The following is a 22,755-nucleotide window of genomic DNA, read 5'->3' as shown; positions in this document are numbered from 1 at the left end:
CTGCTCTATATTACCCTTTTTGAAGTGGGTGGGGTGGGGGATTACAGTTAAGGCTGCTCAGCCCCTCCACCTACTCCACGCACACCGCCCCTCCAGTCCTGAACTGGGTCTAAATCCTGCACCGAGGTTACCATGGCAGCAGCAGCTTAGCATACATTAGACAGCGGTCCAACATTACTACTGAGAGTGAGTGAGTGAAAAGAAAAGAATAAAAAGAGACAGGCAGAAGAAAAAAAACTACTGTAAAGAAGAGGAGAGAAAAATGAAAAATATCTGTCAGTTCTGTTCAACAGCTCATAGATTATGTCATTTACAGTATATGTATGTGGAGGTGAGTGTGTGCTCAGTCTGTTGCCCAATGCAGCATGTCATTTCTTTTATCAGATACAACAGGGAGGGCGTTTGGCCAGGGCTAGTGCATTATAAAAGTTATCCAGTGAATCCTGGTGGACAGGAGGGGGATCAGAGACTCAGCAGCCAGGATGAAACAGGGCAGATTGTTGACACAAGGCCCCCAGGAGGTGACGTAGAGAAAGAGAATGAAAATGCCATAAAACTCTATACTGTTTGTTGTTCCCTTATCCAGTCAGACAGAAGAGTTGACAATGGAGCAGTGCTGTGCAGAGGAGACCCTCGCCAGCAACCAAGCTTTCCTGAATCAGTAGCTTAACCAATGACATAGCTGCTAATTAAACGTTTGCACAGGCTGCAATTGGTATAGTATTCCATGTGCTTGTACAGACAGTCAGTTTAACAAAAGGGAGTTGATGCTTTTAGTAAATAAATAGCAGTAAGTTGTGTTATTTTTTTTCTTCTTTAGGTTGGACTTTAGGTTGTTTTTTCATATTTGTTTTTTGCCATATTTATATTGGCCATATTATGAGCCTTAGCAAGCTCCTCTGCTCTCATCTTGGTTAGCATATGTAAGCTGTTGTCTAACATAAATCTGTGACTCCGGACGAGCTTTGTCAACTTAATGAAAATAACCCTGTTGACACCATAGTGTTCAGGGTTTTATTCAAATTTAGTTTGGATATTCCAAATTCAACATTAAAAAACTGACATCCCTAGTTATGACTTCACCACATATGGATGTCCTGACGGCTCATTTAATGACTTTGATCGTTTGATTTCCCGGTGGATTGAGCATTTATATTTCTGTCACAATATTTGTTTTGTACCTGCTCTGTAATCAAAAAATACATGGAAATCTCACTTGCAACAACATGAAAACTTTGTTAAATAGTCTATGTTGCATTTATTGTAAAATAAAGGATTTTGAACAGTGTTTTCCCTATTGCCACTCCACACATTGGAGTGTAGCTCATTGTACTCTTAAGATCCTGAAATGAGTAGATCATTTTAATTTGTGAGTATGCAAAGCCAAATTTATATTTGTTTCAGACATGTACATTTAACACAGTTAACTTGGAGCTGCAGCTCATTCAGTTTTTGAAATTGATATTTTTAAATGAAGCGTCAGAAATGACTAATAATTAATTCAACCCTGTAATGTGTTGAACACTAACATAAACTTGCAAAGCAGAACTTTATATAGACCTAAGTATGAAGAGTATGTGAGCTTTTAGGTGGCTCTCATACCACTTCTGTGTTTTTTTAGTAATCAATGCTGCGCAACAGCCATGCTGCTTATTCAATGAACAGTTACCAACACAGCTGTCTATTAAATCCACGCCTGAGTTCTGCTGAGGGAAATATAACCATTATGGTCAGTGACCATGGAAGTGTTGAGCTGTTTCTATACATTTGTATCAACAGCAGAGTAATATTTATGGAGACATCACAACATATGTCAGTTTAGCATGGATGGATGGCTGGCTGAGCTGATTGTAAGTACAAGCGGAACATCACAGTATACCAGATCAGATTGCTTGGGCAGAGTCTCCCCCCCCCTCTTGTAGGATGATACAATTCATGAAGTGACTGGTGTGAATATCTGGATGGCCTGAAAGAAACAAGAACAGATAGACAATTGACTCCTGTCTCGTCTGCAGTGCCATATACAGAACAGATAAACTGCCTCAGTGGGACGGGAGCTTAAACTTCTGGCTGACTGGAGAGACTTCCAGCCAGTGGACGAGATCCAGAACATGCATAAGGTTGAAATCTCGTGCACTGCCTACTAATAGCTTCCTCCCTGTTTTTTTCCTGCTTGTTGCTTTCCAAGGCTTTTCCATCACGGTGAAATGAAACGTGCGCAGGGTCCACAATAGATTCTACTTTTGATTATTTACTCAGGACAGGCTAGAATGAACTCATGTAAACTGATATGTACTCTGATGAGTCATTTATTATTTACTCAACTGTTTCAACCTGATGCCTCATAGGTTTATAGTAGGATTAAACAAATGGAAGAAAATATGTTATATGGAGTTTTTATCATTTTAACCTGTGAAAAGTTGTAAACTTGATCTGTGTTCAGCTCACATTTGTTAAGATATTACATTTGCGGTATGCCAGAAATTAATAACATTGCAATATAATCACAAGATGGACAACAGCGACATAGTTCACCAGTTTTTGTGAGCTGGCAAATAAATAAGTCACATCTGACAAAGTTGATATCAGGCTCATGTGCCCAAATGCTAATTGTTGACAGTTCTGTTCTGTAGCTGTTCAGCTAACTTTCACAGACTGACAGGGCAGTCTGGTTCCTAACCATAAATCCTGCAGGTCTCAGTTCATTATCAGATTTTAGGGTATCAGATTAAAACAATGGTATGATTTGTTTTTTAATTTAACTGGCAGATTTGGTATTCATTAGCAGGTTCTAATATAGATGAGATAGATTTTTTTCAGCCAATACAGATAATAGTGTCTTCATCTTCTCTGTGTTTATTGACAGATGGTAAACCGATTTTAAAGGTGCATACCATCACCTACTCAATCTGAGTTTGTAGTTGCTGCACTTGTTAAGTCACTGAAAACAATCTTGCTTCATGTCATCATTCCAATTAATTAGCTATAGTGAATTAACAGTAAATTTACCATTGAATTGCATCTGGTGGAATTACATCAGTTTTCATTGTTCTGTATCAGTTTTTAGACTTTTTGTCTATTTCTCTCCAAGTTTTGATGCTATAGCTAAAAACGGTTATTGCTACTCTGCAGTGAAAATATGTATTTGTTTTTAAGAATAGAAGACTTTGAACAGAAAAGCTATCTATCCCTGCAACATATTGTTTAGTTTTTTCCATATAACCTCTGCAACCTCAGGCATCTGTTTTTTATGCTTTAAAGGTCCCATATCATAAAAAACACGTTTTCTCTGGTTTCTATATAAGCTAGGGATGGGCAATGATTTTCGATTATTCGAATAGTCGTTAAATCATAAATAATCGATTAGTAAATCCTGTCTGAAAAAAAAAATCCTTTGTTTTACTGGCGCTTTCCGCACGGGGGCAGTATAGCATTTGATACGCTGTGTGATGGGCTGACGTTAGATGCCACTGTAGAAGAAGAAACAAGCCAGAGCCATGGAGAGAGTGCTGCAGCCGTCAAAAAGTTCCGTGTGGAACTATTTCAAAAAAACAAATGAAACAGAGGTGCAGTGTAATCTCTGCGAGGCAAAGCTTGCATATCACAAGTCTACGGCAACCATGCACAGTCATATGAGAGCGAAGCACCCGATAGAAAGTGGAGGCCCGTCGTCGTCACAGCAACAGTCAATGGCCAGCTATCTCACTACTAGACGAAGAACATGTGATGCCAGACGCACGGAGCTAACAGCGTCCCTCATTTCAAAGATGATTGCAAAAGACATGCTCCCCATCAGTTTCGTTGAAGGTGAGGGTTTTCGGAGTTTGATGGCATTTGTTGAGCCAGAGTTCACGGTCCCATCAAGAAAAACCATTACAGCAAGACTTGAAAAACTTTTTGATGCTAATGCAAGTGAGCTGCGCACTCGGTTACAGAGTGTTGAAAAACTGTCTTTGACCACTGAAAACGTGGGTCTCTTTCTGTCTGTGCTGCTGCGGCGGCGGGGGGCAATTAATCGAAAAATAATCGATTAGTTCCCTGTGATTATCGAATAGTAGTTCTGCTTGAAATGCCCATCCCTAATATAAGCTGGTCCTCCCTGAGCCTGCCAACTCCCTGAATGAGGAAAACAAGTGATTCCTGCATGGTCTCTGCAGCCCACCCACTGGTAACACGGTGCTCCTACAGGCTGTTCAGATTCTGCTCCTTTCGTTACGTAACAAAAGGAGTCATTATCATAGGCCGGCCTCCTCTGCGCGGTGACAGGAGATATCTGAGAGGGGGGTGTTCATCCCCGAGGTGAAGTTTGGTGAGTCCAGCGGAGAGACAGCATTGTTTCGCAACGTTGTTGCTCAGAGCTAGACACGCAATTGCTCTGTTGTTGGTTGTAATAATCAACATAAGTGCCTATATTCTTTCCCAGCTACAGAACAACAGAAGAGACAGTGGTTGTGTTTCATTTTTAAGGACAACGTGCCAGCTGCCGTTCATGTTAGCTTGTATGTGTGTGCTAACCACTTCACATCGGACTGCTTCAGTAACGAGGGTCAGTACAAAGCTGGCTTTGCCTCGACACTGACCCTCGTAAAAGGATCAGTCCCAACTATACCGGACCCACCAACTGCACCTGAGCCACCGATAAGTGTCGCCACGGTTTGATAGTATTTACAGTTGCCTACGAGTATGGTGAAGTCAGCTGGAAATTGGCTAACTAGTTAGCTCCACTTCGGTCCGCTATGCAATGGCGTTTGAAGCAAGTTTAATGTTAATAATATTACGATGGAGCTTGGTTGTCACAGTAAAAAGTCTGGAAACATGTGCTGACTGTAGACAGAGACTATGCGAACAATATCCAAAAGTTTGGAGACTGTGTTGGAGACAAACACAGCTTTCGGTAGTTGTTAGCCGTTAGCTACATGGTAGTAACTGTAACAACACATACAAACAAACTAACATTATTAAGACACACTAACCATTCTGAAACGTCCTGCTGCAGCCACAGAGTCTGTACTTCTTCAGGAGCCACTCCTTCTGGGTCCGATTCTGGGTCAAACTGGTTCGGTTGAACGAAAAAATCTCTGCGAGCCATAGTGTTACATCCACCGTAAACATTAGCGCATGCTACCGTTAGCATAAGGGGCTTCCTCTCCCTGAGGGTGATGTAGCAGGCAAGGCTCCCCAAGTAGGCGTTGACAGACGGAGCTCATTAGCATTTAAAGGTGCAGGCACAGAAACAGAGTGCTGTGAACAGACCTCAGCAGAGCGACTTTTAGACGGCTGGAGTTCCGGACCACGGATGTGTTTGGGGCAATACATATCGAATACAGAGTTGTTGGACCTCTGACAGCTGTGTGAAATTGATGAAAAACAGTATAATATGGGACCTTTAAATCTTTTTTGTTTTCACTTACACACATAGCTACATGATTGTTTTTGGGCTATAAGCGCTGTCTAACTTCTGGGTGAACAGCTGTACTGACCAAACCACTCCAGGCTAGACACGAAAGTGGTACTGCTGTTGTGCTTCTGACATGTTGGTTTTGCTGCACAGCCAATGTAGACAAGGGAATGAGTGTATGCTGCCTCCCTCCTTCTAGGTCATGAAGCAGCAAAGAGATATATTTTAGACAGTGAAACCCTCCATGCTCTTGAGAGTATTAAAAAGTCAAAATGAATATAAAAAAGTTTCAAAAGTGGTCTGGGAAGACTGGGACGTGTTTATACCCGTAATCTAAAAGTGTGAGTGTTGTGATGGTAGTACAGGTCCTATGGTGCTGACTGAAACGCCACCAAAACCTCCACTCCTCGCTAAAATAACTCAGATGCTCACCAACTCAACTGCCAATTTAAACAAAAACTTCCATAAACTTGAATTAATAAATTAAATTTTTTCCTTATTTGCCAATCTATCAAACCATTTTTCTGAATGTTATCTGGGTCCACTTTCACATTGATTTGGACTGTATCATTAAGAGTTGTACACAGCTGGGAAGTACAAAAAAGTTTTAAAATGAAGAATTCTAGGCCATGTGCTTCCTCGTGGTTATACTTTCATGCCTTGGCTGGTATGATCGTTAAACAAGTATTAATGGCGTTTCCTGTATTTTAAAGGTCTTTTAAAAGTCTTTAATGTAACTTGGTGAATGCTGCAGAAATCCTGTTCCTTCCACTTCACTGCTGTTCTCCAGGTTAACAAAGACATTCCCTGTCATTCATTGAATCTCATTAACAAACTTGAAGCCAGGCTTTAGTTTCACCCTCACAAATTCTGCTGTCGTAGCTTCAGCCAGAGGCAGTGAGTCGAAACTTGTTACACTACAGCAGCAACCAGCCTAAAATAAGTTTCTATGTATATCTAGTTAAACATTCTATGAGGCAAGAATCATTGATATATCATGAAACAAGTTATGTTATGAAACACTATTATTGAAATTTGTTTGCTAAAACAGAATAAAAAAAAAGAAAACATGTCACACCTTTACTAATCAACCCTGACCAAGAGTTTCTGTCAAAGCAAGTCAAAATGTCAAAACTCACAATGATGAAACTTATTTACAACATTTTGCTGCTCAAAAAAGGTGTAATTTCTTCTGTGATGAGCATAGAGGTAAACAATCGGCACTATATATAACATATAAACACTTGAATCATCACTGATGCTTTACTTTAGCAGAATCACATTTCAAATTTTGAATAGCTTCAGACAGCCAGTTCAAAGAGTGCCATTCAGGAGTTGATTCCTTTTGGATAAACGATTGACTGGAAAAAATGCAGTTTAACCAAAGCACTGTTTCATTCTTGTAGAACCGAACATGAGGCACTCCACTCCCCTCAGCCTTTAGTCAACACTCAGCAGATATCTCTTTCATGAGACCAGTGCCATAATATTCTCTGGAGAGTATTATTGGCTGTTCTAAAAGTGGCATGTCTCCACGTGTGTTCAGTCCAGTACAGAAAACATGCAATGCTCTTAAGAGTTGCTCTTATAAACACTGATCACAGCCACCCAAACTGGCAGCACTTGTTGCCTTAGTTTGGCTGCTTTTATTCATTTCTTGCCTCCTAAATATATTTGTGCTGTTTTATTATGTTTGAACTGGTTGTCAGTTACAAATAAAAGCTTATAACATGACGTACTGTCATTTTGAGTAGAATAAACAACATTTAAATTTTTGGTTTCAGCTGCAATTCTAGACTGATTCTTTTATCTGTCACCAACACACATCCGTGAGTCCATTATCAACCTGCAAAGTGATTAAAAAGAGGAGCTCTGGAGGTTTATTTAGATAGGACTGGTCACTTAAATCAATATACAATATCTTGGATTAATGTTCAGTGTTTTAAGTTTGTAACATGTAAAAATGTAATCTCATTCAGTCATACCGGGCAAGTGATCTTTGCACACCCCTATACAGATATGTGTAGGAAACTAAGTGGTGAGTCAAATGAACAAAAATCAGCTCATCCACTCATTGATAGACATTTCAGTTAGTGCATAAAAGCTGCAACAAGCTCTCTTAGGGACCGACTAGAGATCAGCCATCCAAATGAACATGGCAAACAAGTAATTTGGAAGGAATGTGGAGGAGAAACTATTTCTGAGGTGTTTTCGGGAGAACTTCAAACAACATACCCCTTTAAAATTTAAAGGAACAATAACTTGCTGATAACAAGATAAAAACTATCCCATATTTTTATACTACATATGTAGCTACAATCGAAGGCAAATTTGTTTATCTTAGCTTAGCAAAAAAAATGAAAAAAGGGTTAAATGGCTAGTAAGGCTCCATATACATGTCAGAGAAAAAAAGTTGTGCCTACCAGCACCAACACATTATACCTACAATTGTTTAGTTCATGCAAAAATCAAAAATGTTTCAGATGACAGTCCCAGGTTTTACAGTGGTTTATGTGCTCAAACCGTTTCTCACAAGGTAGCTATAATACATTCATTGGTGAGCTGTAGAGGTAGTTTGTGTTTTTTTCCTTATCTTTGGACTAAGCTAGGCATGCTGCTTCTGTGTTTCTAGTCTTTTTGCTATGATGAACTGACTGCCCGACTGGCTTAAGCTCAAATATCGCGTACAGACACAAGAGTGGTTTTGTTTTTGTTTTTTGTTACAGCAGTCAAAAACTGTTTATAGACATAATCTTGAATAACGCAACCGGTGCTCTTTATGACAGTTTCCTTTAAATCATTATTTTAGAGAAAACTCTTGACTCTCACACAATATTATCACATCATCGTGATTCCATTCCATTGATGGTTGATAGTCAATAATGTGTACATAGGTATGTAACTGCACAACCCAGCTGTTTCATCATAAGTCTGACAAATTGGCAAAATTGTATATAAGTTTATACAATAATTAGCATAATTGCTAGAAAGATATCTGCTATACTGCAAGTGACAATTTTAATAGCTAAAAATAGTTCTGTCACATTTGTGCTTTTGTTTCTTGACTCTTGCTGCAGTGTTGAAGAAATTTCCTTTCAAAGTGATCAAGTTGCTAACCGTGACACTGCTCCAAAGCATTCTGTCGTAGAGCTTCTGTGATGGCAGCACTTCCTGTGGCAGCATTCGAATGTATATATCTCACCCTAAAACCTGTTGGTATCTGTGAGAAAAGTCTGTGCTTAACTGGCTGTGGCAGCTGTTGGAATATTGGTGCATAAAACCCACATGATTTCTGTTTGAGGCTGAGCATATGTTGAGTCAGGCATTCAGTGGCGAGGAGGGTTAGTCTCAGAGACATGAGAAAGTGGTGGCTGAGGATACATGCAAAAAGAAATTCACGGCTTTCCTTTTCTCAGTAAAATGGAGCTGTGTCTGCTTTTTTGCACAATATGTCAAGGCTGTTGGAAATATATGGAAAATAGTCGAGTTTGAAGCATTTTATTAAATGAAAGGATCTCTCCTTTGTTTCTGACAGGGTGGGAAAGAGAAACATTTGACTCAGCAGGCTAGGAGCTTAGGAAGTCCTCCTTGAATGAATAAATGAAACCGTTATTGCCCTTAGGGGAACTTGCTTTGCACAAATAGCATAAAAGAATATCCAAAAAACATCAACGACCATACATGACAGCACATAATATGATATAAAAGATAAATATTGTAAAAGCATCATAAAAACATCCTTCCTCCTCTGTCAGTTTCTCTGTATCTAGAAAGGGGAAGGGTGGGTGGAAAGCAGGCAAAGTGCTGCTCACCACGAGGTTAAAGTAAGGTTTTCATGCTGCTGTGTTATCAAGAGTGTTAGGAGCAGGTGCAGTAGTTCCTTTCTCCTTGTATGCCTCCTAACCAAGGAATGCTGGGAATGCCGAGAGTGCACAGCCCTTCTGAACAGAGAAAGTGATACTTGGTGAGTGAAGCTTGGCCTTTATCTCTGGCATCTGAAAGCGCTTCACACTGTGTCACTAGGTCTCAAGCCTTCCCTGGTAAGTGGTGCTTAAAGCATGTCATTAGAGTCATTGTGGCTGTGGGATGTCAGTCAGTGGCCCAGAAATTCTGGAAGACTTCTCCTCACTTATCTCTTATCACTTGACTCCACATGACAGAGAATCCACATCGCTGAAGATGACAACTTTCTCAGGTTATGAGATAAACAACTAACAACATGGAATTGTATTTGAGCCTTCATTCTGTTGCACATACATTTTATTTTGGAGAGATTTTCAGAGACTTAACAGTAGGGCTGGGTATTGTTAAGAACCTCACAATTCGATTTCGATTCTTTAGGTCGCAATTCGATTCAATATTGACCTAAATGCTTCGATATTGATTCAGTAATAAGTAGTAATAAACAAATAATTCATTGGAGTACCTGTTTTTTATTAAAAAAAGTCATCTTAAATTATAAATCTTTCCTCTAGGAAGTTCTAGTTCGAATTGAAATGTAAGAAAAAGGTACTCACTGGGAGTTTAGAGTCTCAGAAAGAGCGGTGCGTCAGACATCGGCTACCCGCCTCCGCAGCTCCGACGGTGTTTCGCGGCGCATCACCCTCCGACCCTCGAGCGAGGTTGCGGGCGAGACGCTTCCAGCTGCTTGAGGCGGGGACCGAGAGGTCCGGCGAGGGATGGTCGCTTGCCCGAATCGATTCAGAAGATTTTATGAATCGACATTGAATTGGGAAAAAATATATTGCAATGCACTGATGAATCGATATTTTTACCAACCTCTACTTAACAGTCTCAGCTGATAGATTTTCACCAGCAATGATGGTGGTTTAACAATGGCCACAGCAACTCCCAGGATCCAACTACTTCACAATGTTATCAAACTGTGTCTTTTGTGTTCATTGATTTGTTTGAGAGACCAATAGAAGCAAAAATACTGTATGTTTATGTCTCGACTTCAATTAAGTTTGTATCAAATAATCTTGCAACCCAGCTATCTTGCTGGGTAGCTTTGCTCACTTCTGCTACTTAATCAGTAGCCTGTTTGTTAACTAAGGAAATTGGTTGACTTGGTAATGCAAAAAACAACCAACAGGCCAAGAGCTTGAAATTCATCTCCACCTCCTATATAATACAGACAGTGAGTGGGATGAATGCAACACCCGTTTTTTTGAAGGGTTGAATGCATCTAAAGGTAATAGTTAGTAATAGGGAGGGGTGTTTGATTGGAGTATCATGTTGAGTCTGTCAGATTTCCAAGTCGCAGTTTCACCTTTTGTTTTGTCATTTGTTTATTTATTTATATTTTTTATTAATGAGTGTTTATCACCCACTACATTCCTGACCTGTACATCCCAAAGCTGTGAAGCGTCTGCACCATTTCGAAAGAATGTTGGAGATCTTCTTTTTCAGCCTCACTGGCCTAAACAAGGTCCACTGGGACTCTGTGTGTGTGTGCGTGCGTGCGTGTGTGTGTGTGTGTGTATGTTCAGTACCTTGTTCAGGATTTGGCCCAGTTGGAAGGATAGTACATTCAGACTGTGATTTGATTTTTATTGTCCACAATAATTTGATTGAATTCCTGCAGTATGTTACCTTTGGATGTACACAGAATGTATCAATATGTTTATTGTCTAAGGCTGGGCACAGACTACAGGAGTATCGGGCTGACTTAACCCTGGCAAATCGGAGGAGGAACCGACCAAGCTCCACCCAGATTATCTGTTAATGTGATGAGAGTACAGATCCAGTCTTGTCCCTCACTGAGGCCACCCTGGTGAATGTCGTGTTTGATATCTAGGCTTCAAAATCTGGACAACCACGTTTGTCATTTTGTCATTACTTTCACAACAGTGTTGCCAAGGGTTAACTACTCTAGCCCTTGACGCTAACATCAGCTAGCATCATATAGTTGACAGGTTATAAAACTGTGAGTTAAAAGCTCACCTCCTGTTGTCATTGAAGAAGAGACAGCCCGTGTTGACCATTTCTCCCCGTACTGTAGTGTTAGCCCTGCTCAAGAGTCATTCTTAAATTGATTATATCAGTAATGGTGTTTTATCTTGTATATTTTTTGTGCATCTAATCAAGTTAATTTCCTTGTTTTTCATTGAATCAAAACAATAACAAGCCCTTAAACTGTCAGTAGGCTCTGCTAGCACTACAATCAGGCTTTCGCAAAAACCTCCTTGTTGTATCTGTAAGTCCTGCTCTTTGAATCTCGGAGTATAAAAACTTGATGTAGTTTTGTTGAGAAAAAGTTGCATAATTTGACTAATGATGAAATATGATCAGTGAGTGGTAGTGGAGGAGGATTTCGGAGAGTGGGGTATGTATAGAATTGGCTATTACTAACCTTTACCTCCCTACATCTTAACTCAGAGTCTCGGACCCTTCCAATTATCTCAATGCAGAGACGTTGATTCATTGTTTGCTAGATGCTGTCATCATGCAGTTGCTGCAGACTGTTCCATCCCTCCTAAAACACAGGACTTTTACTCTTTCAATTTCTGTGTGTGTGTGTGTGTGTGTGTTTGTGTGTGTCGATGTGCATGTGCGCGCCTCACTAGTCAATTTGAGAAATGCAGCCGTGGAAGTCTGGTTTATTTCCCTCCCTGTCCTTGGCTTCTCTCAGCCTCTCAGGAAACAAAGTCAGTCTCAGACAGGCAGTTGATGAGAAGTCTGTTGAGAGACATCTCATCAACTTGAAGTTGTTCTAAGAGGGAAATGCTGACTCAAATTTACCTTCAAATTGTCCAATAGCCCCTTTCCTTTCCTTTCCTTTCCTTTCCTTTTCATTTGTATTCAATGCTGAACTTGTTATATTCAGATAGTTTGTGAAAAAATCCCAATGTAGTTTACTGATTCTCAAGTTGATGTCCTCAGATGCTTAATTTGTTTGACCAGTAGTCTGAATTCAAAGATGTTCCATTTACAATGATGAATCTAAAAAGCAGCAAATTCTTACATTTGAGAAACTGGAAATATGGACTTTGCTGAGAAAAAATGCAGATGAATCTGCCAATGGAATCACTTAATGTTATTCTTTCAGAAGAAAACTAATAATAGAGAGAACTTTTCCAATCAACATTTGAATAGAGAAATTGCTTGTTGCTTCTAGCTGTCTACTCTGGAATGAGAGGTAGTGAAGGGTGTTCTGGAGACTCATTCGCAGGTGATCACACACCGGTGCTCTGGGGTTAGAATACAGCCCTAACCCAAAGTGTCGCTATGTACGACCTGGGAACATCTATCTTTCTCTAGAACTGCCTTCCCTACCTTTTAATATATTTTTATTTTATATATTAAATATATTTTAATATAAATCACTAAAATGAAAATGAAAAATATGTAATTTTAGTTCTTGAATGCTCAATACTTTACACATTGCTGTTTGCTGTGTGTATTATTATAAGTTTAGTTTCTTCCTTTCCTTTTATTTTAGCTTCTTCATCATTCAACATTGAATTTCAAGTGTTGACTTTATTTTTGACAAATACATTTGAACTTGCTATGATATAAAGCCAAGTAGAGCTGAAATAATGTATCCACTTTTTGAGTTTTGGACTGGATTGGACAACACAAGCAATTTTGAGTTGGGTTCTGGAATGTTAACACTTTTCACTTTCTTCCCTCTTTTTTTTTTTTTGAAAAATGTTTCATAGACTAAACAGTGAATCAATGAATCACCAGATAAATCAAGAATGAAATAAATGTTAGTTGAATCACTAAAGCCAAATGTCATCCAAGTGAACTTCAAGTGTGTGTGTGTTGGCTGTAGGGGCCTGAGGCCTGGACGTCACCTGGAGGACGACGATATTGTGCCTGAGCTGGCTCACATTCATCCCAGAGAGAGACCTGACTGGGAGGAGACCATCAGTGCCATGGTGAGTAGTCTGACTTATCGATATGAAGATTCTCGGTATAAATCCTATCATTGGGAGCCTATTGTACTCTATGTCCTCTTCCTACCGCTATCTGCATGCACTGTTTTCAAATTCCCCATCGCTACGTGACCCAACAACAATCTCCCAGCTAGTAATCTACATGCTGAAATTGCCAATTTACTCTGACACTAACCTGTTCACTTATTTCTCTAACATAAACAAGCTAGCAGCTGTTACCTTTTTTCTTTTTCAGGGATTGAGCCATTTGAATGAAATCACCTCCCCATGTGCAAACTAAGTTTCCCCAGAGACTATTTTGCTGTGGCACCGTAACTGCATCCTATGTTAAGTGCCGCCCAAGATGATTGTGATAGGTTTAAAGATCACAATTTCTTCCCCTAAACCAGAATGAGAATTGGTGCAGCCAGAGGTTTCTCCAGAGCTGACACGCACACAGATGCAAATGTTGATTCATGTCACACTTGGGTACTTTACATAGACTTGTTTCCTGGAGATTCCTGGATGCAGTTTTGGTCCCCAATTGGACAAGCCGTCCGAATTAAGTGGTCTTTACATACACACGCGTGTGCAGGCTCACTCTAACACGCACACACACAGTCATTGCTCTTTTGCATAAACACACATTGATAGACATGACACAGTCTCTGTACTCTGTTTGAGTACATTCGGTGTAATCATCAATGTCCCGCTCTTGTCTCAAATCAGCAAAAGCTCATACTGCTGTCTGTGTCAGGTGTCAGATTCACTGATGACTTGATCAGCTGTTCGCTGCCTGTCACATTCTTATCAGCGTCTGTGGATTGATTAGTTGTGTCTATCTCTCCTATCCAAACTGCGTCTCCGCTGCTCCTGAAACTCTATCACACATTCATGATTAATGCAGGTGACTGTTGGTGTCCTAAAGATACCGTGTTCCACACTCTCTGCATTGATAGTCATCTACCTGCCATCTGTGTACTCCTCTGTGTCATCTGTTTATTTCTCTCCACCCTGGATTCCATTCACCAGACACCATCATTCATTATTTCCTTTCCTCCCATCTTTGGTTCGGTTCTTGCTTCTTGCATCAACAGCACGGTGAAAATGAGGCCGTCTCCATGGTAACATGCCGAGCCACCCGTGGTTGGCGCGTGGTTGGAGCCCTATCGCGAGTGCTCACTTCGATTGGGCAACAGAGAGAAAGAGAAACAACAATCTCACCAAGCTAATGAATATTGATCACAGAGGCGGGGCTTTTGGTATTGCATGTCTGCTATTCTTTGTTCAATATTTGATACAAGAGGGACTCTGTACTGGAGTGGCATGCATTATGTATGTCTCTGGTGGTTCACGGAGGTGATGATAGACGTTAAGAAACTTAGTCTAAGCTGTCACACCAACGTCCTGTTGAACTGTGAATGATATTCTGTGTCAACTGGAGAGCAAGACATAACGGCACAAAACAGTCCCATAATCCCTTCAACTTTAATGATCAAATTAACAAATTAATCTTCTTCAATATTATAGATTTGCCATGAATTACAGCATTTAGATCATAGACGAGGAATCGGTTTCAACAAGTTCAAAGCTTTCACATTAATGTACAACATCAGAGTCACACAGCCAGAAAAGCATTCGTAATGTGGCAGAGGCTGATTTTGGTTTCACACACAAACTCACACAAGCTATTTTACTGGCAGAAAATATTAAAGAAGCTCCATTTTTCATAAAGTTGGGAAGTCATGGCAAGTTTTGCTGCTGTCCCTCTGTCCGCCTCTGTCAGCCTCGTCCAGTTAGAGGTGGTATAGTCTTAAAAACCGTGTCCTCATCTGCATACCACCTTTACTGTCACTGACCGTCTGGCTGTGGAGTCGCATGCTGAATACAGGAAAGTTTCACAGCTCTAGTCCACCTTGACTTTAACTTCTTCACACTTCACTTGGCCAGCAACTCTGTGATACAGTTTTCCTCCTGATCCTTTTTGGTTTGTTTTATAAATTGATTTCCCATCAATCTTTTTGTATCTCTTTATCCGGAGATGCACTGATATATGGGCACTACATCAGTATCATCATATTTGCCTTGTTGGTATTGGGCCTATCTGAAAATAAGATTACATTCACCTGTTACAGTAGCCCATGACATGTGAAAGAAAGTTTTCTAAGTGTTGTTTCAAACATTGAATATGACTGAATCTGTGTCCATCACAGATACAGTCATGAAGGGCTGAATGACTTTAAAACAGACTTTATGATAAAGATTCCTTTGTTTTCCTGGCACAAAAGGGAAAATAAGTATCAACATATTATGTTAACGCATAATTTAGCATCCAAATCATTGAAACTTTACAATTGGTTCATGCCTATCTTAATTTTTTTTCTTTACCTTCATTTTCAGTTATTTTGTTGCCCCGGATGGCTTCCAACACCCTGCTAGGGGTCAGGTTACTGACCTGAAGATTCCACAATTATAAAATCTGCCAGATTCACCTGCTCTCTGTAAACATATGATTAACCACAGCTGCATCTGATTTTCACTGTCAATGAAGCATGTGGCTTTGATAAGAAATACTTACAGCCAAGGGAAGCAGCTGATTGTTCATAGAGCCCTGTGTGGAGTGGATGTTTTGGCCCAAAACTGTAGCATATGTATAATGTTTATCATGCCTGGTCCACAGTTTCTCTGTTCATCCGGCCTATCTAATGTTAGTAGCTGTAATTAAAAGGAATGCTGGTATCATTGTTAAAGTCCCAATTCCTCCATGTGACTAGTGATAACTTTCTAATCTCATGTAGGACAAAGCTGCAATGAACAAGGTCACTTCTGAGATAAGCCACCTAACAAACAGAATGTGTGCTGTTATAACATAGTGAAAGCGCATTTGACAATTGGTACCAGTAAACACAGAAACAAACTCCAAACAGAGTTTGTGTTGAGGCACCAGACATTAGTGGCAGTGTGGACCTGTCACACTGTCCTCAAGTCAGGCCTCAAACTGATTCATGTTAGTAATTAATAATAATGAATACACTGTACCCACACTTCCCCTGCCCGCCTTTTTAGGGAAACCAAAAACAGACCCGCCTTAAAAAAAATACCAGAGGCTGCATTGGTGGCAGTGTCTCACCTCAGGTATCAGTTTGAATATAAAATATGATCCAGGAATCCCAGCTGATGAGCCATGAGTTTGAAGGTTTATCTGACGCTAAAAAACACAAGGTTAAAATATTATGAGGATGGATTTTACAAGTCAAAGTTATCATACGAGGCTAAACAGAGTTAAACATGTTAAAAAATAATCTTAAAAGATTATATGTTTGCATTTATTAGATTAATGCAGGGCCTTACCAGATGTGATCTCGCTGATGTCATCAAGCCAGGTTGAGCCTGGTTCAACTTTTCTGTTGAAGCCCTGTGTTGGTACCCCCTCTGCTACAGCGGAGTTGCTTCACCTAAATGAATGAGAGGGAGGAGGATATGGGAGAAATTAAATGAATAAGACTATACGGTTGACACGGTGTGAGATTTTAGCAGTACAATAACCGTCTCAGAAAATATTACAGTTTATGGGTAAATAGTATTAGAGGATTATTATAATTATTTGAATTAGTTACAGTGGTCTTTAATGGAATGAAACCAGAAAGGTTGAACAAATGTTTAATATTCATTTTTGCAAAATGTTTGTCCTGACAGACATAAACCTTGACATAAACTACAATATTGTTTTGTTTAATGAAACTCCTACAGTAGAATTCAAAAGCATAGATGCAAATGTATGAGGTATGATGACCGTCAATTTTCATACCATATTCTACCTTGAAACTGGTATCACTGCAGCCCTCTTTGGAAATGCAGCTTCACACACCTCCTATTAAAATATTGCTCTGATAATGAGACTGGTTATTGAGTCAACCCAGACTACATTTGATGAGTTTATGTCAACACCTCAAGGTCTACATCAGTCATATTATACATTACACCATTGTAAGGGAGGAGTGAATACAGGAATTTCTTCCTTTGAAAAAAATATTTTGGATTTCACTGTGCCTTTTAAGTATTCAGTATTTAACTTCCACAAGCAGGTGAAGGGTCATCAAAACAGTTTGAATATACTGTAAAACAACAGTTTGATGCACAGTAGCATTGATAGGATCCTGCCGTAATGAATTTAGAGTCAAATAGCTTCAATGATTTACCACTTTAACTGACCTCACTCCGCCTCTTGATCTACATTTGTAAACAAACACTCATTGATTGTCATTGATTATAATTCACACAATTTGGTTATGCAATTCACATACTGGCTTGCCTGAATAAAGTTATATAAATAAAGTTAAAGTTGATATAAATCAGTTAAACTGCATCATGTCAACACTTTACGCTCTAAGGTTATCATCCTCTTCACGAGCCTTCTCACTAAACTCCAAGACAGACATTTGATCTTACCATGAGCAATCAGCGATGTTTATAACCAACTGACTTGAATCTATTTAAAGTTAAGAGCCAGTTGGCTATTTGAATGCTGTGGTGAAACAGTGGCGGAGATGATATCTGCTGGATGGTTGATGTTTGTGTGTGTTTGTGTGTTTAGGCTAGGAGTGCAGAGATCCCTGAGCTGAGGACGGAGCCTCTCATGCGCTCCTGCAGCAGCAGCACAGCCAGCATGAAGGTCAAGAATGTCAAGAAGTGAGTAGACACACAAACTTGCACAAACACACACACACACACACCTGCCTCTGCCTGTCTCCTCCACCTCTCTCACATCCCTCCGTCCCTCTGTTCATCTCTATTTATCGCTCTAACTGACTGTTTATCGCCTCTGTTTCCTGTTGGGTTCCTTCCATTCCCTCAGTCTATTTCTGTGTCTTCCTCCTTCTTTCACTCCCTCTGTTTGCACTGTGCTCTCTCCTTCTTATACTAGCCACACACACAAACTCAGAGGTGTTATCATGAGCAGAGGATGAAGTGTCAACCAAACTGTGTGTGTGTGTTATTTTTTTCAGACTTTGCTTCACCAAGGGCCACTTCCCAAAACTGGCAGAGTGTGCTCACTTCCACTATGAAAATGTGGACTTTGGCACAATTCAGGTAGATACCTTAAATCTTTTTTTCCCCATATTAATGCCAAATCTACTCACATATATCCCAGTGATGGGGCTGAGGCTTGACTGATCGCCCTCAGAGGAGTATGTTTGCTTCAACCTTGTGGTTTTAAATGTTTGGTGGAACTGTCTGTATAAGATTACAGCACCATGGATGTCAATCATGGTGCAGATGAAGCTTTGAACTTCAATATTTTTTCAAAGACTTATGTTCTTTCCAGTTATTCCCCTGCAGTGTTGGGTTAGAAATGGAAATATGATGTTCATAAAGACACAAGTATGACTCACATGTCTCTTCCAATTGACATCAAGGAGAATTCATCCTTTTCGCTGTTGATATCACGGGACTGGTTGTTGATTTGCATTTGTTTGATATCTTTTTGAATACCCAATCCAGCATGACCTCATTCACTCCAGCTTCACACACCTCAGAGGTTTTCTGTGGAGAACAGGTTAATGTTACTTGTACATTTAACTGCAACTTGTCTACCTGCCAATTAAACAAGTAACTGCTGGTGCCTTATTTTAGATAAATGTAATTAAAATAGTTAAAATTGTTTAAAAGTTCCTCTCTGGCTTTAACTGTCAGCGGACGCCTTGCTGTGGAGTCACAACCTCAGTCCCCCTTCACACTTTATCTTTTTCACACCACATTTATCAGCAGCTCTTTGGTGCAGTTTTCTCACAGATTTTTTTTTTTTGCATCAGCTCCTTTTTCATAGATTTTTTTTTGTCTCTTTATCTTTTCTCCTTACCTTCAAAATATCTGCTGTGAGGAGCTTGAATGTCAGACTGGTACATTTTGGTACACCTTTTATATTCTTGGTAACAGACTGTCAAGGTTGTTATTTTATAGTTTGTCTGCATTATGACTGTAAAGATTAGGTAAACTAATTAATGGAAGGATAGTTGTGGTAAATAGGTGAACATTGTACCTTAGAATCAAACAATTTAAGGAACACCAATTTTACACATTAAATCAGCAATTTGTAAGATGTGGCCAGAATTTTCATTAATAAGATGGGAAAATATTCCTGCTCTACACGCCGTTTTTACCGCTGCTGATGTCAGACTGTCTCACGCTCCTCTGCTGCTCCACCTCTCTCCTGTTCCCACCTGCGGTACCCTCTTATCCCTCGAGTCATAGTCCCGATCACATACCCTGCCTAAAAACTGACCTTCATTGGTATCAGAGGCTGTGTTCAGTCTCAGTTTGGTGCACCTCCATGTTCCCTATTAACTGCGTTGTCTCCCTCTGTCAGGTTGCTGTGCGGGCAGACTCCTGTCAGCTTATAGAGCAACTTAGGTCCATGGCTATCTTAGCTATTTGCTAACGGCTAAGTCAGCAGCAGTTAGTGGTAGTTTCGGAGCTACCTTTTAAATTATGGCTTTTTCTTACAAATTATACCTTTTAAGTTAATTTTGCTTGAGAAGCATTGAGCCTGTGAAAACTGTTGTACAATTTCTCCTCTGGCTGTGGAAGGAGCTCTCAGAAGTTTGAAATGATAACCCTGGTAAAGTCATATCTGCTTTGATTTTGACCAGAATTTTTGCCTGTATGTGCCATATGAGCCATCTGTGAGTGCAATACTACACTGCGAGAATATTCCTTGAGAGGGGAATAAATTGATTTTAGGATTCACAGTGCTGTTGACTTTTCTTTGTGGGGTGTAAAGATAGAATGGTTTAGTTGTTTAAAATTAATTGTTTTCCTTAAGCTTTTCTCAAATTTGTTCAGAGAATGGCGAATCAAAGTATGCTCCACTGTTACTCTTACTGTAAGAGTTTGAATTGTCCCACAAAATTTTTGCTTTCATCAGAAAGATCTTGCATACACTAAGACCTATCTACCATTTACACTGGGTCTATATGTTAAGAAACCAGTAGGGGTCAGCAGTCAGCTAAATTTCTCACACATTTCTGTTGGGAAGGTGGACTGAGAGAGTTCCATTTAAAGCTTACATCTACTTCCCCTGCAGATATATTTCTGATGCATCTCAGGTTACACCACAGAATATATCCATTAATTCACTGCATAAAGGAAACTCTTGAGCTTAAATGAATTGAATTGTCTGTAGTCAGTAGATTGGTTCTCCTTTTGTTATCCCAGCTGTGTGAGCTGGCTGGTAATACTGGCACGCAGCAGCATGACTGTCTTACCCTTTGTGGCTTTCATTGCTTTCAAGAGTCCCAGTCTTTTTGTTTTGCTACTCTATGCTTTCAGCATTCAGCACGGCTCCTGCCTCTTTTTCAGTGAACACAACCCTGAGCCAAAACTCACGTCTTCTTTGTTTGTTCAGGGAATAATTCATCTGTATTTGTTCCCTGTGTCAAATCAGTATAATTTATGAATAATCTTGCTTCATCCAAACATGTTTGCTTGTTTAATGAATTGGTCACAAATATTCTGTTTACTTTTGCCCAAATGACTCGGACATGATAAAAATACGAATTTGTGTTCACTCAGTTAAGCATTCAGAGAGAGTTAACACAAATCAATTTTTGCTGCATGATACATACATAAAGGTTGTGGAGTTGTTTATTTTCCTCACATTCAGACAGTTGACGATGCATACAAACATGGACATAATCACTGGAATACTATTTGTAGTATTTTCATCTATGTGTACCAGTTACTGTTAAAGTTCACCTGGTACAGTTAAGCAATATGTTGTGTTAGAAACCTACCAGTAGTTTCGTATTGCGCATAAAGCCTGACAGATTTTATATACAGTGTATTGGACTGAGGCAGGGTTAGGACCTCAGCTCAGGCTGGCGTAAGGCCTTCTGCTGGAAGACATATTATTTCATTTCCATAATAAAAAGCCTTGCCAAAGGAGAATTTGAGTCATGAGAGGTTTTGTTGTGGAAACGTTTGGATCTCATAGTCACAGAAGGCCAAAGAGGAGTGTGCCAGCATTCTGAGCAGCACTTGCGTGGCACTTTTTTCCTAAGACACTGGTATTTCAAATAATATTTGTCTGGTAACCGGCCAGTTGTTTTAGCCAAAGAGGAATTTACTTTCAGTTGTTGTGCTGCACAGTGCTCTTAAGCAAATGTTAAAATCATTAGATTTTAATATATTGTTTGTGTGTCATTAACTCAGTCTGGCTCCTTTTTAAGTTTTGTTCACCTAGTTATGCAACCAAGGTGTTGCTAATGATGGATAGAATCCCATGGGTCCATGAAATCCTGAAAAGTTTGTTAAGTTGGAGGGAAAAAAAGCACCACTTTCAATGGAGTGAATGCTTCTCTCTGTTTTGGTTGCACAATAACAGACTTGCTTTCTTTTGCGCTGTATACATCCTTCGTTTTCACAGGAAAATTCCAGCTGGTTGGCAGACCGAAAAGCATAGTCAAAGTGATTTATGGGGAACAGTATTTACTTCAAAATAATAAGTTAAGTTATAATAAGTCATTTTTTTTGGGCCACATGCCTCGAAAAAGTGCAACAGTCACGTGGGTGCATGAATGATTCTAACCTTGATAACCTTGATTCATAGCTTGAACTATGCCATGTTGGGTACTTTAAATTGAGCTGATTGAGCCTGGAATTTCATTAAAATGTCATTGGATGTTTAAGAAGGTGTGTGAACCTTGTTAATGTCATCTGACAAACAGACTGTCACAGTGCGCCTGTACTCTGGCTTTGAGATGGGTCTTTCAGCTCGGTGTGAATATCATCAATGTTCTGTGATGTGCAACTGTCATATCTACATGTGTTGATGTAGAGAGGTGACTGGCAGCACTGAAATAACTGGGTACATGTTTTTTAATTCTTAACTCAAGTCTGGACATTGACATCATCATTTGTAAATGTACCTGTAGTTGTGTGCTTGTGACAAACAACATATTTTGATGCTTTAGCTCAGCAGAGAATGTTTCTAAATCTGACTGGAGTTCAGCTCCCAGTTGAACAGACATGTTTATACTATGTCTGCAAATTACATTTTCAAATGGCCTGTGTGCACTCACTGTGAATGAGTCAACACAGTTACTTGGATTACTCACAGTTAACATTAGCACTGTGTGTTTTTGTAGGAGTGTGATCAGTACACAGAGTATAATGAAGGTTCATGTGAAGTGAGTAGGGAGAGGCAATATTACATGTATTTGGGCTATGTGTCTCAAAAAAATTCAGATTCAGACCTATATAAAAAGTTTGGTCATGGGTTTAATCTTGCCACATGGTACCAGGGGTCAGAATCAGCTTGTACTGGTTTCTAATGGAAGTCTTTCAGTTTTGTTATGTTTTGGCTTTTGATGTAATGTCCATCCAATGTCATCACCCTGGTCCTAGACCAAGATATATCAACAACTGTTGGATGGATTGTGTTGAGTTTTTATATAGATCTTCATTGGGCCTCAG

The 22,755-nt window shown here is 39.7% G+C and overlaps 1 protein-coding gene across 4 annotated transcripts in view; it reads left to right on the top strand.

The window, feature by feature from the left end:
* Nucleotides 1-22,755, top strand: part of arhgap32b (Rho GTPase activating protein 32b) — a 127,882-nt gene that overhangs the window by 43,323 nt on the left and 61,804 nt on the right. For all 4 annotated transcript variants that reach the window (XM_030437072.1, XM_030437074.1, XM_030437073.1 and 1 more), the window contains exons 3-5: nucleotides 13,179-13,284; nucleotides 17,876-17,970; nucleotides 18,288-18,372. In XM_030437072.1, coding sequence (XP_030292932.1) covers nucleotides 13,179-13,284; nucleotides 17,876-17,970; nucleotides 18,288-18,372 — 286 coding nt within the window. The remainder of the gene's footprint in view (nucleotides 1-13,178; nucleotides 13,285-17,875; nucleotides 17,971-18,287; nucleotides 18,373-22,755) is intronic.

This window comes from Sparus aurata, chromosome 13 (assembly GCF_900880675.1).
Source record: "Sparus aurata chromosome 13, fSpaAur1.1, whole genome shotgun sequence".
Lineage (NCBI taxonomy): Eukaryota > Metazoa > Chordata > Actinopteri > Spariformes > Sparidae > Sparus > Sparus aurata.
Note: the sequence above shows the minus strand (reverse complement) of the source record. Positions and strands in the feature narration are given on the sequence as shown.